This window comes from Amphiprion ocellaris, chromosome 7 (assembly GCF_022539595.1).
Source record: "Amphiprion ocellaris isolate individual 3 ecotype Okinawa chromosome 7, ASM2253959v1, whole genome shotgun sequence".
NCBI lineage: Eukaryota > Metazoa > Chordata > Actinopteri > Pomacentridae > Amphiprion > Amphiprion ocellaris.
Window position 1 is genome coordinate 23,732,541 of NC_072772.1, and position 16,224 is coordinate 23,748,764.

The window sequence follows — 16,224 nt, forward strand, 5'->3', positions numbered from 1 at the left end:
ATTAGTGTGTGATTGTGTTTGAGTGGATGAATGAGAAACACACTGTGTGCTTTGAGTACCATAAGGTACAAAAGTGTTTGACCTTGCATATATTGAATGAATCAAGCGCTGTCTGTACAACAATATTTTAGGACAAATACTAGGTTCAACAGCATCAACTGACTGGAATCCCCAGATATTTAGGGGAAACCCCTGAGACAATCCAGTAAGTCATGTATTGCCACTAGTGTGTGTGTGTGTAACTACTCAGGGTGCTCTGGGGGCGTATACAGTCATCACCCACAGTGGTATACTTTATGATTATTTTTTGAGACCGTGTCGTGCTACAAGCAGGAAACCTATGATTTTGTCTTGTTCACAGAACATGCAATATATATATATATATATATATATATATATATATATATATATATATATATATATATATATATATATATATAGACACATATAGACACATATAGACACATATACAGAGAGAGAGTGCTTAGCAGTACAGACAAGTCAGAGGTTGGCAGAGAAGGTAATACTTTCAGCAATTACTTTGAAAAAATAAAAAAAATAAAATTGAACTGGTTGTAATTCAAGCAGTTAAAACAGTTCAGGCACTTAAAAACAAAATTAAATAAACATCAATTGGGACACATGACATATTCAGAGGCACCACTGCAGCTACAGTTTTTGAGCAGCTTTCTGTCAACACTGATGACACATCCATGCTGTCTGAATACACTATAAGGAAGATATTAATGGACTAAACCAAGCAGCTGTTTATGTGGGAGTTCCACATGGACTCGGTTGACCCGTACAGTGTGAGCAGAGAAGTCACAGGTTCTGGCTGCAGTACAGTTGAATATAACATGCAGAGTGTGAGTAAACACATTATTAAAAATCCCCCAGTGTGTATCAGCTTTGAAGGCTAACCCTGCCAGCATGCTACAGCTGACTGACAACAACTGGTGCACTGGGGTTCTGGGTGGAATTTCTAACACAAAGAGTGTAAGTATGTTTACATAAACAGGCTTCTCACAGTAACTGTCTGGATCATAGTGTGAAATGAACACAAGGCTCATCCCGAACCCAGAGTCCTGTGCTGTTTGATTTTCGACTAACACTTTTATAATCCGACTTATTGTAGTCTGTATACATGTACAAACAAATTGACATAATCAGGCAAACACAATAAAACAGCTAACTCAAACTGCCTTTGTGATTATCTTCGTTTTGAAGAAAGTAACAAGTTGGTTCCACAAGAAAATATCCACCCACCTCAGCTCAGCAAACAACAAGTGGAGAAATTTGTGCTCTATAGACTGCAACTTTGAAGCAGGCTAAATTGATTTAGCTTAGCAGGGTTTCAGACTGACTTGTACATTGGCTGCACTGGTGCCCCTATAATATAGGTGCACCCCACTTTTTATTTAACTTTTTGGCACCCAGTAATACATTATAATAAGTGTTACCTTGTCGTGAGTTCCCATACACACCGGTGATTTCTTAACACATCCATCCATCCATCCATCCATCCATCCATCCATCCATCCATCCATCCATCCATCCATCCATCCATACACTGCTTAATCCTCATTAGGGTCGCAGGGGGCTGTAGTGTGTCCCAGCTGACTTAGGGTGAAGGCAAGGGACACCCTGGACAGGTCACCAGTCTATCACAGGCTACTTATAGAGACAAACAATCACACTCACATTCACACCTACAGACAATTTAGAATCACCAATTAACCTCAGCATGTTTTTGGACTATGGGAGGAAACCAGAGTACCTGGAGAAAACCCACGCAGGGAGAACATGCAAACTCCACACAGAAAGATACCAAGCCGAGATGTGAACCGGGGATCTTCTATCTGTGAGGCGACAGTGCCAACTATTGAGCTTAACACATTATGAAAATAGAATTTAAACAAGAACAAGGGTGCTGATAACGGTTGCAACCTTTTTCCATGATCTAGGACATAAAGTTAGTAACCACACCACATAGGTAGTAAAGTGAAGCTACTCAGATATGAGTGTGGCCAAAAATTTGTTTGAAAAGATTGAAATAAAATGTATAAATGTCAGACTGGCTTCAGCTGAAACCCAGTTATCTATGTGGGCAGACTGCCCAGACACAGCGGTTCATTTTCAGACGTATTGATGCAACCAATGAAAATGTCGAGTCGCACTTGATTTTTTTTTTTTGTCACATGTGCAACCAAGACTGTCCAGCGCAGGAGCCCTGCTTAGAGGGACTGCCGAAGCTTCATGTGAGGCTCAGTCAAGCTTTGCGAGTGCAATTTTGCGGGGACTTTGCCAAATTTATCTTTGAAATGATATTTAGTGAAAATAAACTGTAACAATTCATTTATTCACAACAACTCCTAGGATAATGAGCAGAGCTGATCTGGGCAGTTTGTACATTTATACAGTTATGTGTTTTATACGACTAAAACACACCTAACTGAGCTCCCTCAACTGAAAGCACAGTAATAGACAGTGCAGCCAACAGAGATCCTGACAGTTTGAAATAATAATAATTTTAAATACAACTAATGGAAACACAACCAAATCTTAGCTATCTCCTGTAAATAAAAAAACACTAATTCTAATTTTATCCAATACATCAAAGTGTTATGTGTCTCTCTCTGCACGACCGAAAATCTGTACACCGCTGTTCTGAACACGGACAAATAATCAAAAGAACAATGTACTCATATCTAAGACAGAATTGGTGTTGCAGACTTGTGCATTACAGAATATCTTTCTCCTGGCTGCCTGAGTAGGCCAGGGCTTTCTTTGAACTGTCAGAATGTGCAGCAGCCATGGTTCTGTTTGAAGAGACCAGCAGCAACCTTACATCTGGACCACTGTCACCACAGTAACGGCTGCCATGGTGACAAAGGAGGAGAAGGGGGGAAATGCTGAGAGACGGAGGAGAGAAGATGCGCTGTAGTGTTCAATAAAGACATGTAAGTACTGGGTTTTAGCAGACTGGCAGCAGATGGGGGAGGACAGGATGACTATCACTGGCCTTACTGATGCACTCCAAAGACAAGGTATGTGTTGTGACTGCATCGTCAAAGACTGAGCACTGGAAGAAGCCCTGGTTGCATCACGCACTTGTTTTTTCTTCTGCAGTGGTAGTGTTCTCTATAATGTAGAACAGTTTTGAAGGGATAGCTGAAGTAAGAGTTCCAAATGCAAAACACATGAAATCCACAGCCAGAACAGACTGGAGCACTTTCATATAACATAACATTAACCAATAGCAAAAAGAGCAGAAGCTAAATGGCACAGAAAAGCCCACATAAACAATGAGTGAGGAAATTTTCTGTGCTGTCAGCTAGTAATCTGCCTGATCTAAGACAGCAGGTGACAATGACTAAGACACTCTGCATGTGCTTTGCAGTAATTAGTCAGAGCAGCATGAAAGGGGCATAATTTGATCAGATTTCACGACTGTAAGAAGTTTTTTTAATATCATGTATCATGTCCACACAGATTATAAAGACACCGCAAATCACTGTGAGGGAAACAGGACTATGCAAGTTTCAAAAATGAAGACAATCATTTTCACAGATCAGATTTTCAGATCTTTGTGTTTGTAACAAAACTCATAAATCCATGACAAATTCTGTACTGTATTATAAATAGGGCTGGCTGATAAAATAACATCAATTTGCATACGCAATAGACACCTATCAGTAGCAAGAAGAAACCCGTTCCATAAAATTCTCTACAGCTTCACTGAAATGTTCAGTTGCACAAACAAAATCCAACAGTGTTCCCACTGTGGCTGAGCCCATCACATCATTGAGACATCTGAGTGATACTGCTTCTACCTTACCTATTTTTTTCCCCAGGACAGACTGTCAGCAAACCCCGAACCCCTCTCCAATCTCAATGTTATTTAACTTATTTTTACCTTACTTGGATGTCATCTGCAGAATGGTATAAGTCATGGGTGTAAGGATAAGCTGAAGCACTCAACAGGTCAACACATTACAGCAAAATTAGCAAGATCATTACTTAACACTCTACATACACACTGTTTCTGTGCAAAAAACACATTTTAGGAGGAGACGAGGAACCACAACATCCTGGTTGGCGTGGAGTCACCTCAGTCTAACTCTCTCGTTTCCTGCCATCCATCCACTCTAGGAGTGTAGTACCACACAAATTCATGTTTCACTGTGTACCTCTGGTTCGGACTCCTGGCTTGATATAAGAAAAGAAATGCAGTTAGGTCACTTAAACACTGCATACTGTCAATGAGAAAAGACTCTGAGCTGTTGACTCTCTGGTATTAACTAAATAAAATAAAACGTCCCTCAAGACGAGTGCAACGCATTCATAACTAATTTCAATTAACTATTCAAGTTGGCAGTGCAGTCTCAGTAGAAGGACCTCAGAAACTAACACTGTCTCTCTTTCTGTGAACACTGAGGACACAGCCATGTTGTCTGAATAAACATGGTGGCCAGTTGACTGATTCCTACAGTGTGAGCAGAGAAGTCGCAGGTTCTGGCTGCAGGAAGGCCAATTAAAATGTGTAAGTTAACACATCGTACAGTATTAATAAAAATGACACAGTGTCTAAACCCTGCTTGCACGTTGTATCTCATTGACAATAACTGGTGCATTACCAAGACACACTAGGTGGGATTTGCACACTAGAATTTTAACTCTGGGAGGTGGGTATGAGGGCCACCCAGTGGCTTGGTGGTTAGCCTTTCACCTTGCAGCCAGAAGATCCCCGGTTCGCGCGTCGGCCTTCTCAGGATCTTTCTGCATGAAGTTTGCATGTTCTCCCTGTGCATGCAGGTACTCCAGCTTCCTCCCACAGTCCAAAAACATGCTGAGGTTAATTAGTGATTCTAAACTGTCTGTAGGTGAGAATGTGAGTGTGATTTTTTGTCTCTATATGTAGTCCTGTGATAGACTGGTGACCTGTCCAGAATGTCCCCTGCCTTCACCCTAAGTCAGCTGGGATAGACTACAGCCCCCTGCGACCCTAATGAGGATTAAGCGATGTATAGATAGTGGATGGATGGAGGTGGGTACATTAACATGAAGTGATTTTTAACAGTAACAGTTTGGATCACGGGCTGAAGTAAACAGAACTCTCACTGTGAAAAAAAAAAACATCCTGGCCTAAAAGGTTCAGTTTAATTACACACAGTGATAGACTCCTACTATAGATGCAGTGTTGTACACCAGAAGGCTGTTTTCATATTGAGCTGCTGAGGGGGGAAATGATTCTCTGAGCTCACTTTAAATCTAAGTTTAATGCAGAGACATATCAAGAGAATTTGTGACACTACAAATAGTTGGCAGCCAATCATGGTTTAGTAAGCAAATTATGTAAAAAAAATCTAAGCCTCCAGTGTACTCTAAAGGAATGTGCCTTTCTTTGGTGAGAGACAGGGTCTGACTGTATTAGATGAAAATATTGGAAAGTTTGGAGGATATTAGTAAATTCATTAACAGTTCCACTATCTTTGATCACATTTACACCAGAAGATTTCAAGCTTTTATTTAACTGTTTTAGGGAAAACTTAAATGCTTAAATCCCCATCCCCCCTCAATCTGTTCACCTCCTGAGTATTTTTCAATCTGCAAACTTCAGCTGCCAGAGGAAAAAACTGCAGCTTTCAAGTGGAGTAACTCGAGAATGACAAGTGAGGAAAAGTGAAGGGAAAGGCCTCAGTGAGATGGGGATGTGTGAGGGAAACAAGAGCTATGGACTATATGTAACTGCAGTGCTATGGATTCTGCATGACAGCCACCGTGTGAATGATGAACATGTAAATATTTGCATACAGTAACACTGTTGCACACATAATGACGTGATTTTATCGAAGGTAGGTGCACGTCGATGGCACTGATGACTCAGAGTTACTTGAAAGAAAAGCAAAGAAAAACAACTCAGCCTCTGTACCTGCTCCATGTGGTTCTTTCCATCATCAGTAGCTATAAATGTATTCAAAGCAGCATTTGCAGATATTTATTTCCGTAAGCAGTTTCATAATAACAGGATTCTACCTTTGATACAAATAATAACTGTGATACATCCATTTTGTGAAGCAGTTAGGAGGGGCCTGGATTCAGCCTCAGGAACAGTGGGCTATTCCTACAATCGGTCTCCATAACAGAAGGTCACTGGTTTACACTTGAAATTGATCCTGTGTAGTCTAACAGCCAACTTCATTGTGATCTTGTATAATAATAATGTCTTTTTAGGGGACCTCTACATCCTCCAGTGGCATGCAGAGCTGGGTTTAATGCAAAATTATCAGAAGAGGACTATGGATAATACAAATCATTGGAGAAGAGGTATTAACAGCTATTTACAGGTTATTAAGGATCCACTTTTAGCACCAGTAGAGTGCTGATCCCTTCTTCTGATGCATTTAATTAAGAAAGGATGACACAGAAAAGCTAAAGACAAAAAAGTCTGTGTTGTGGCTGACCCCAGTTATCACTCTGTCACTATGCCCTCTGCTTGAAACCCCTAACTGTAACACCATCCGGAACAATATTGATTGCTCTCCTTCATAACACACTCAACAGAGCCTGTCTTTTTCCAATGAATCTAAAATTAAAGGGCAACTCACCAACACAAAAAAACAACTCTGTACAGTTCTACAATTTCATTTAGCAGACAGTTTTATCCAAAGCAACATACATCTGAGAGCAGATGCAACACAAGCAAGGATCTATTCAGGAGAAAACAACCTGGATAAGAGTCGTAAAACAAGTTCAAGTGTGATAACAGGACCTTGGTGTTTACAGGCAGTGCAGACGTAATAGGATTTCTTTTTTTTTGGAGTCTATCAAGTGCAAAGGTGATCTTCTGCTCTTTTTCAAACTTCTACTTTATTAACTATCTGAACCTCAAAACCCTCCGCCGAATTTGAATAGTGTTATCCTGAAAAAAACAGAAACTACACTAGTACACTAACTTAATTCAGTGTTGATATTTAAATAAAATCAATTTGTTATGCATGTCTTATTTAAAAATTCAATAAAAAATAAACAGTTTGTACCTGATCTGAAAAAAATCCTGTGCTTCCAGTGCAACTGAGAAGCTATTAGTCATTTAGCCACAGCCAACAGTCACATGACAAAAATTCTGTGTGTTTTTGACAAAAATGGGCTAAAATTCAGAATGTGTTTTCATAAAGCATACAGGAGACCAGTAAGGACAGATGTTTAAAACAGGAGTCCAAAAATATAGTAGTATGTAGAGTTACTTACATCAGTACTGGTAACACCTGTGGTCTGCACTTGTAAAAAAAATACATATGCTGATTCCATGTCTTTTTTTCTTCCTTTTTTTAAAAAAGCAAACCAAAACAAATGAATTACTTTCTTTATGATTTACAGCATTATAACTGTTATACTGCACAGAAAATATTTCTGAATTCTCTCTAGCCATGGTTGTGTTGTTTCCATAGCGGTGCAGGATTCAACCCACAGTGAATAAAAGGTGACAATGGCATAAAACACCCAGAGACTGCTCAGTGTTAGGAGGCATCAAAGACCTAACCACACCAATCAGGTCAGTGGCTACCTGGAAATCTTTAAGCATTTAACTGCCCCAACACTTCTCACTGACAGTGCATGTAGGTGAAGGACGCTTGGTGTGTCCCATCACTGTGGCTTACCTCTGCAACTTTAGGGGGAACTCCATCTCCAAGCACTTCCCTGTAGAAGCACTGCTGGGTCATGTAATAGGAGAGGCCGCTGGTTCTCTTGAAGGCATCTTTCAGCCGCTTCAATTCCACGTCGGTAACTAGAGTGGCACAGAGAGAGAGGTGATTAAATTAGGAGAGATCAAGAATCGGTTCAAGACCTGTAGGTCATAGGGTGTATCTGTAAAAAAAAGTAATCAGTAAAATAATGTAAAGAGTGTTGGAAATAAAAATAAACTAACTGTGGGCGTGATAATCTGCCTTTGTTTAAATTTAAATAGTGACGGAAGTGTTTCTACTGACTGAAAACTGTTGGCAGTGAGGTCTATGGAGTATCCTTTGACACACTTTTAATGTCTAAATGTTGATGCCCTTAAAAGCAAAAAGTGGACACCAAACACTTGGCGTATAAGAAGGATGTCCAGGGGTTGGAGGGAGCTAAAGCAGCATGACAGTTCCAGCAGAGCGGTAATGAGAAGTGTCAGGTTATAATGGCAACCCTGTCTACCTTTGGTTATATGATTGGATGTTGCTAGTCAGCTGGTCGCTAAGCAGCTGACGCCAGTGTAACCTCAGTGCTCTGACTGAACTAATGCTGGACTAAATAGATGAAAAGTTTATTACAGTCACAGGGTTTCCATTATCAGTGGGAATTTTTAGAAATCACAAGAATAAAGTGTTGTTTAGAGAATGTCTAGGTTAAATGTCAGCAATAAAGAAATCCACACTGCCAGTTTGAAAGTCTACTAATAGAAATGTCATATTAAAAATAGCTCATATGACTACTTGTAATGTTAAATGGGTAAATTCAAAGGAATCTCTCACTTAATCTTTAGCTTAATTGACATTAACCAAGTCAAACATCTAGCAGCCAAAGATCCAGATATTGTTCTCAGAATGTGGTGGAGACCAAAAACAGAAGTAAAAGAGAGTGAGGATATATGTACACGATACAAAGAGAATCTGTGATGCGTGATAGGATTGTTCAAAACTGCAATGATGATATGACCTGTATTAAATAAACACTGAAATGTTTCTGTGTCCTTCTGCTCCAATAGGTAAGCTGCTATTACACCCCAGACACTGAATAACCAATGGCCACTGAAAAAAATTATTTAAAATAAATCATTTTGAACATGCTTTTAATGGATAAACTGTACATGAATACTCAAAAGTATTTTTTTCTACTCTGCTTTTTTTTGCGATGTGTTTTTTGTGCATACTCACATAGCAATAACAACAAAAACATGAATTATAGTCAAAACTAGTAAATACCTGGCTAAGACTGATAAGTGGACATGAGTGCAATATATTGATAATGATGCTCTCTGTATGTTGGGTGTATTAACAGGCACAGTACCAGACAAAAACTACACATCTTCTCACCTAACTTTGGTTAAAGCGAACCAGTTGAATAGCATTTCAAATTTCCTCTCACTACACCTCTACAGTGTTGGAAGAGGAGTCTGAGTCACCCATTATCTGTAACTTTTCAACAACCTGACACTGACGTCATGAGAGGACCTGGGAATTGTACTTCCCTATCCAGCTAGACTATGCAAAAAAATGCAAAAAATGCTGAAGAGTTGTTTCAACTCAAAGCAGCTTATAAACCTGTGTACTTATGTGTATTTTGTGCTGATAATGTGAAATCACAATAATAAAAATAACACTAAATCCCACAGCTTGGTGCTGTTCTGCTCCTGGCACACATTGGTCAAACACACACTTGCATACACTTCTACGGTCTCCCTCTGTGCTGGTACAGAGCTGTATTTATCAGCTGTATCAGCCACGCTGTGCTTCATATACATTCCATTGTCCTCTGCTGTGCTCTGCTAAAGGCTTCCTCCGCAGGTCATAGCTATGTCATGGTGGCTGTGTGTGTGATATTAGGTAAGTCCCAACTGCAACAATTACCTTGCTTGCTTTGCTGCTGCAGTGAAACACACACAGCCCTATTGTCATAGCGTCCCGATCAAACACTGATGGAGCGTTCCAGACACAGCAGTACTCTCTGCACTGTACGGTCAGTTCAAACACTACTGCTGAAGATGCAGTCATTTCATAAATCAACGGGTCCATTGATGTAGCACGAATAAAAATGGCAGTTTTGCACCCTGAACATGTATTACAACAGATCAATGATTTGCTGGTCAAAAAGACGACTACATTGTTCTATTCTTATACCAAAAGAGATACATGTGGGATTTTGAACTGTTGGTAAGACAATAAACAGACTGTCTCATGTCACATTATGGAGAACCCTGCAATGGTTCTGTGATTTGCTATGGGTAGGTTACCACAGCACTGCAGTAATCTGATGCCTGTTTCTTCTTTCTCTAATTTCACCCAAGCAACCACACCTCTCCATCAACAATCAGCTCCCATTACTCACAGACTGATAGCCTTTCTAATCTGCTCCACTCTGACCTGCAGTTAAGTGCTTGTTAATGCATACAGAACATTTTCTGTCAGCGTGTCACAATTTAAACCGTCCATAGCACATAATCAAGGTATGCAAGAAACATAACAGTGCCATTTCTGTCAGATGGAAAACCACTCAAACTGTGCTGCATCACTGGCTCTAGTTATCGTTGATCACAGTCTAGTTATCCCAGCTGGATCGAAATTCACCTGCTGGGACTGATGCACGTCAACAATGAGCCACTGATTTCAAATTAATTGACCATTCCAAGAGAAAAGAAGTACCTATTTTATGTTGGAAAAATGCACTATCCTTTTCTAAAACTGCTTTAAACCGCACTTAGGTCAGTTGCATGTGATGGTAACCTTTGACTGCAGTCTATAGGGGGCAACAGAGTCCATGCGGCTTCAGGTTTAACCTGGAAGACTACCCAGCTGGTAGAGGCATGAGCACCTTCCACACACTCCATGTTGTGAGGAAACACATTAAAGCAATCTATTTGTTCTAGTAGAAAGTGATGAATAACAACAGCAAAGACCAAAGCTAGTCTAATAATACTGAGCAACAGCTGCCTTAGAGCAATCCACTGTACAGCTGACTCAAGATTTAAAAGGGAAAATCAATAAAAGAAAATAGCTTTTATTTGAATGTTCTTGTTAAACAACATTCCTGAACTCAAATTAGCTCACATTCACATACTTAACACAAAAAACAGACAATACATTTTCTGAGATTTTCCTTTCAGGGATGGCCATAATTTCATCAAGAGCCAACTGCGGTCAAAAAAAAGAGAAACCGAAGCCAGGGACATTCCAAACAACTACTTTCTCTGTTGATTAAAAGAACAGACATTTAAATTCAGACTAGCTTAGCATTGGGAAAACACTCAAAAAACATTCAAAATAGAGCACACTTTAATCAGCAATTGCTAGATGTTTATATGAATGATAAAGGTACCTGAAACCTTTTTACTTTAAAACAGGTAAATCAATATCATCAGTAATTATTGCTAGCAACTAAAATGAAACACTTTATTTAAATCTTCCAGGTACATTGCCCACTCACACACAACAAACATTAAATCTTATTCCGGGTTCTGACTACAGTGGTTTTAAAATCCTAATAGAAATCTGGTTGCACTGTATGCATACAGTAAGAAGAAACTTCACAGATACTCTTCTCTCTAATCTCAGACATGCACACACGGCAAGTTTTGAAAATAATGGTGCATCACACACTGCAAGATATGATCAAGAATACAGTGCCAGAGTTAAGAGTCAGGAAGCAGAGCTCAACCTCACGTGATCTCATGAGGAAACAGATATAAACAAAATAGAGACTGGGGTGCAACAACTCACTGTAGCATTATTAATACTTTGCAGATAGAAAAAAAAACTAAAGCTGAAGGCTAAATATGTCCAGATAACAAAAACGGTTGGGGGATCGGTTTGAATATGTGTAATACAAGCCTCAAGGGCGACAACGTTTAGTGGTGCTTGGCAACAGCATTTACTGCTTCAGGAGGTAGCGTAATAATCAGAACCATCCAGGTTTTAACCCGTAAATATCAAACATGTTCAATATTAATCACGGGCCCCCAGTGGGTCTGCATGCAGTTTAGGAGGTTTTAGACTAGATGTATAAACATCGGGCCCCAACATACACTGCCGTTCAAAAGTTTGGGGTCACTCAGACAATTTCACTTTTATTCATGTGCTAACATATTTTCACAAGGGTTTTCTCATCATCAATTAGCCTTTCAACACCATTAGCTAACACAGTGTAGCATTAGAACACAGGAGTGATGGTTGCTGGAAATGTTCCTCTGTACCCCTATGGAGATATTCCATTAAAAATCAGCCGTTTCCAGCTAGAATAGTCATTTACCACATTAGCAATGTCTAGACTGGATTTATCATTCATTTAATATCATCTTTATTGAAAAACGTGCTTTTCATTCAAAAACAAGGTCATTTTTAAGTGACCCCAAACTTTTGAACGGTAGTGTAGGTTCAGACCAAGATAACAGTGCAGACTTCTCCTACGACTGTCAGAAAGGGTGAAATAGGGGACTATGAGTCTGAAACTTAGCAGTGGAAGCTCTACATTATTTTCATTATCTAAATCAAAATCCTGCCAACCCCATAAAAACCCCATGCAGCAGATGGGATGACGGGTACATACAAATACACATCCACACCCTTTGCCCCTTTAGTCCAGTTCTTTTGAAAAATGTACTTTGGTTGGCCTGGTGACCTGTCCCCCCAACAGATACCATGAAACCACTCAGACACAGTTTCACAGTATATGCCCAACCACTACTGAATTTAGTTTTACTCTCACCTTCTTCAATTTCGACTGTACAGACAAAGTGATCTAAAGAAACAAATGATGCAAATAAATGACAGGAAACTGTTTTTGCCAGCAATACCAGGATGCTGGTGTTTGACAGGATTGATGAAGCAGGGGACTGATGGGGAATTAGCGGCTCTTCTGGAAATTTAAGCAAATAAAGCTTTCTAAATGACTGGATCAACTAGTGGGTGGGTGTTACTACACCTTCATCTAACTTATCTCTATAATAGGGCTTCCAACAAATTCTCCTAATTCCCCCCAGTTCTGGAGAGGTTTATAGCCAGAGCCTCAGGAAGTTGCAAAAGAATTGAAAGGGCACAATGAATGTGTTATCCTGTCATCACTATTCAGGCTTTTTCCCTGAGACTGAAGATCATGACTGAGACTTTGTGAAATTTCCCCACTAAGCTGTTGCCACTGTTGGCTGCATGTGTACTGTAACCACATTAAAGGAACAGCTCGACATTTTGGGAACTACTCTCATTTTCAGGAAGCAGACATGTAACAACTGAAGCGCCAAATTATGGTTTTATGTGGGTGGGGGCGGGGTGGGTTATGTGCAGGACTATTTCAGTGACTTCCTGCAGTCCTGGAGTTTCCACTGGGCGCCTGGAAACTTCACAGTCGCAGCAGGTCCACTACAGGTCAGACATGCACCAAACCAAGAGACAGCCCTATGAATAACTCCTCACATAATCAGTTGTTGCCTTTACACTGAAGCTTTAGTCAACAAGACATAATGTGTGAGACAGAAAACTGTTGCTTTAAAATGTGGAGCCCATAACAATATATGACCAGTGGTTGTCTACTGGAATCTGAAACTGACATGCCTTTGATGCATCAGGATAGGCCTGATAGAGAAACGAACCACTGGCAGACATTTCAACAACAGCAAGTAGAAAACTGTCTGATAAAATGTTCAGTAGTTAAATGCATTGGAGGCAAACCACAATAAAAGCACATGACAAAAACACAAAGTTCAGCTGTGTGAACAAACTCCACGTGTGCTCTCTCTCTGGTTCAGAAACAGCCCATCATATCATTGGATAATGAAGCGCCTTCGCCCTCCGTCACTCTGGTCTATGGCCACGGGCCTCTTATTACCCCTCGCTGTGCCTGCAGAGCTCCAGTGGTGGAGGCTGCAGCCAGCAGGGACCAGTGACTGCCCTTGTGAGACGGGCTTTGTGGTTAAAAACACGCTGATGACCCAGCAGCCTGCTATGAGGGGTGACAGACTTGATGTTGTGGTGCTTGCAGAAGTTGATGCAGGGTCCCTGCTAGGTAACACCTGGTCCAGGACAGACGTTTAACCTCAATAAAGTGCAGCAGTTTCACCCCAGTTGCCCTCCGTGCACCTTTGGGTGTGTATTAAGGTGGCATTACTGCTTTATCCATGATTATGTGTATTGATGTAAATATACACTACCGGTCAACAGCTTGGACACACCTTCTCATTCAATGCTTTTTATTTATTTGTATTATTTTTTACATTGTAGATTAATACTGAAGACTAGTACTTTTTTGTTTACAACATAGTTCCATATGTATTCATTTATAGTTTTGATGTCTTCAGTATTAATCTACAATGTATAGAATAATTTAATAAAAACATTGAACGAGAAGGTGTATCCAAACTTTTGACTGGTAGTGTATATAAACGCAAATATTTGTGCGTTTTAAATTTTTGGTGGCCTCTCTATCTCTACCTCTTCCCCTCTACCTCTATCCCTCCACCCCTCTATCTCTAACCCTCTACCTTTCTACCTCTTCTGTCCCTCTCAACCCGCCCGGCCAGCAGGCAGATGGGTCCCCCCACATTAGAGCCGGGTTCTGCTCGAGGTTTTTTCCCTGTTAAAAGGGTGTTTTCCTTGCCACTGTCACCTTTTGGCTTGCTCTGGGGGTCAGGCATATGGGTTCTGTAAAGCCTCTTGAGACAATTTGACTGTAACTGGCGCTATATAAATAAAATTGAATTGAATTGAATATTGATATTATTATCAATTGACCTTAATAAAAAAAATGGTTGCACTCAAAAGAAAAGAGGCTAGAAACAAACAATTTTTTTCTTCTGTTTGTTATTAAAATAGATCATTAAAAATTATCAATCATTATTGATGTCAAGCAAAATTTAACATTTCAGCATGATACATATGATTGTGTTATCTAGCCCTGACTGAAATTACTGAATTAATTTTGTAGGTTTCCACTTGCTTTAGGAGTTGGTAAGAAGTTCTGGTGACTGCAGATCCACAGAGCAGTCAGCCCCAGGGGCTCACCAGGTAGGAAAATCCATTTATTACTGAAAAACAAGATTGGATTTTCATGCCTTGATCACATAATTCATAAAGTTGCATTGTGATATGCACCAGCTCTTTTGGTTTTCTGGGGTCATCAGAGGTCAGTAATAGCTTTCATTCCAAAGCTCAACTCTAACATAATCCTGCAGGGACAGATGAGACCTGTTAGTGCTTATTAAACACTTACAGAAATAGGAAATGGCTATTGTTCAGAAAACTGCAGAAAGGGAACTGAATTACAGGGAATGAGTGTTGCTTGTGAAGATGCCTCCCTGAGAGAAAAAGGAACTCATAAAAACAGATTAGAGAAGTCAGAAATAAAGTCAAAGGAAGGATTTAAATCGAGAATGAGCTGTTCGGTGCTGAGTTACCACGCTAATGATATAGAAGGGGGATAGTCTGCTTGCAGTACAATTAAAAGGAAAAAGTGCTGCTTATTCCTGCATATAGTTGTAGAATGAGAAAAATCATTACCAAATAATGCATCATTTGAGGGTGTCCTAAGATAACCCACAGGACAGGAATCCAGATGGAGTAATGTATTTTTAATGGAGGATACCAGCTGTAGAAAATTCAGTCTACATCCAGTCCTTTAGTTGAACACACTGCTCTGGGTACAGCAGCTGCCAGAGAAGCCCCCATGCGCTCTATTAAAACATAGAAATGGTTTGCTGGTGGAGCGCTGAGAGTAACTGAATCATGAAGTGGCCCAAACAAAAAAACAGATTTTAATGATATCCTCACTGACTGTGTGCATCATCTAGTGAACTCTTTTTCAGAAATATTTTCCAGGTGTCTTGTACATCTGTTGCTGTTGTTGACTAAAAACTTGCAAGTTAAGTATTTGGTTGCTGGAACCACAAAGACACCTACTTTTAAAATAACACTAAAGGAACTGACTGACTCATGACGTCACGAGCATTTCTGAAACCATCAAATTCTTTTTTCATTAACCCTCTGAATCACTCTTTAAAAGTTTAGTAAAATAAATAATCATAGAAATGCAACTTTTTCTTTCGTTGTTATTTAAGCATTTATGGCATTATAACTTTGTTGTAGTGCACTAAAGACCTTTCTGTTCTCTATTTCTAGCCATGGTTGGGTTGTTTCCAAAGAGGTGCACAACTTTATACATAAGTGAAAAATGAAGACACAGTGAGTAAAAATGTGACAGGCTTAGTGCTGGCCACAAACAGATACTGTACTCTGATCAGGGACTTTTTGGAGGTAAAACCATCTCCACAGAACTTATTTTCATTATGGTTTCTGTTGTGGAAACAAAAACGGGTGAGCTGAACTACTCCTCTTTTCTGGGAAAGGTTTCTGTGGCAGAAGTACACATAAAGTGTACAACCTGCCCTGCTTACTAACACCACGGAGCCTTCGAGCTATCCTGGTTGCTCAAGTGGAGCTCTCCATGCACAATATATCACACTGTAGTAGTACCAAACAGCCT

The 16,224-nt window shown here is 39.9% G+C and overlaps 1 protein-coding gene across 7 annotated transcripts in view; it reads right to left on the minus strand.

Moving 5' to 3' along the window:
- usp32 (ubiquitin specific peptidase 32) overlaps positions 1–16,224 on the minus strand; it is an 85,825-nt gene that overhangs the window by 57,144 nt on the left and 12,457 nt on the right. For all 7 annotated transcript variants that reach the window (XM_023289312.3, XM_023289308.3, XM_023289307.3 and 4 more), the window contains exon 2: positions 7,662–7,789. In XM_023289312.3, coding sequence (XP_023145080.2) covers positions 7,662–7,789 — 128 coding nt within the window. The remainder of the gene's footprint in view (positions 1–7,661; positions 7,790–16,224) is intronic.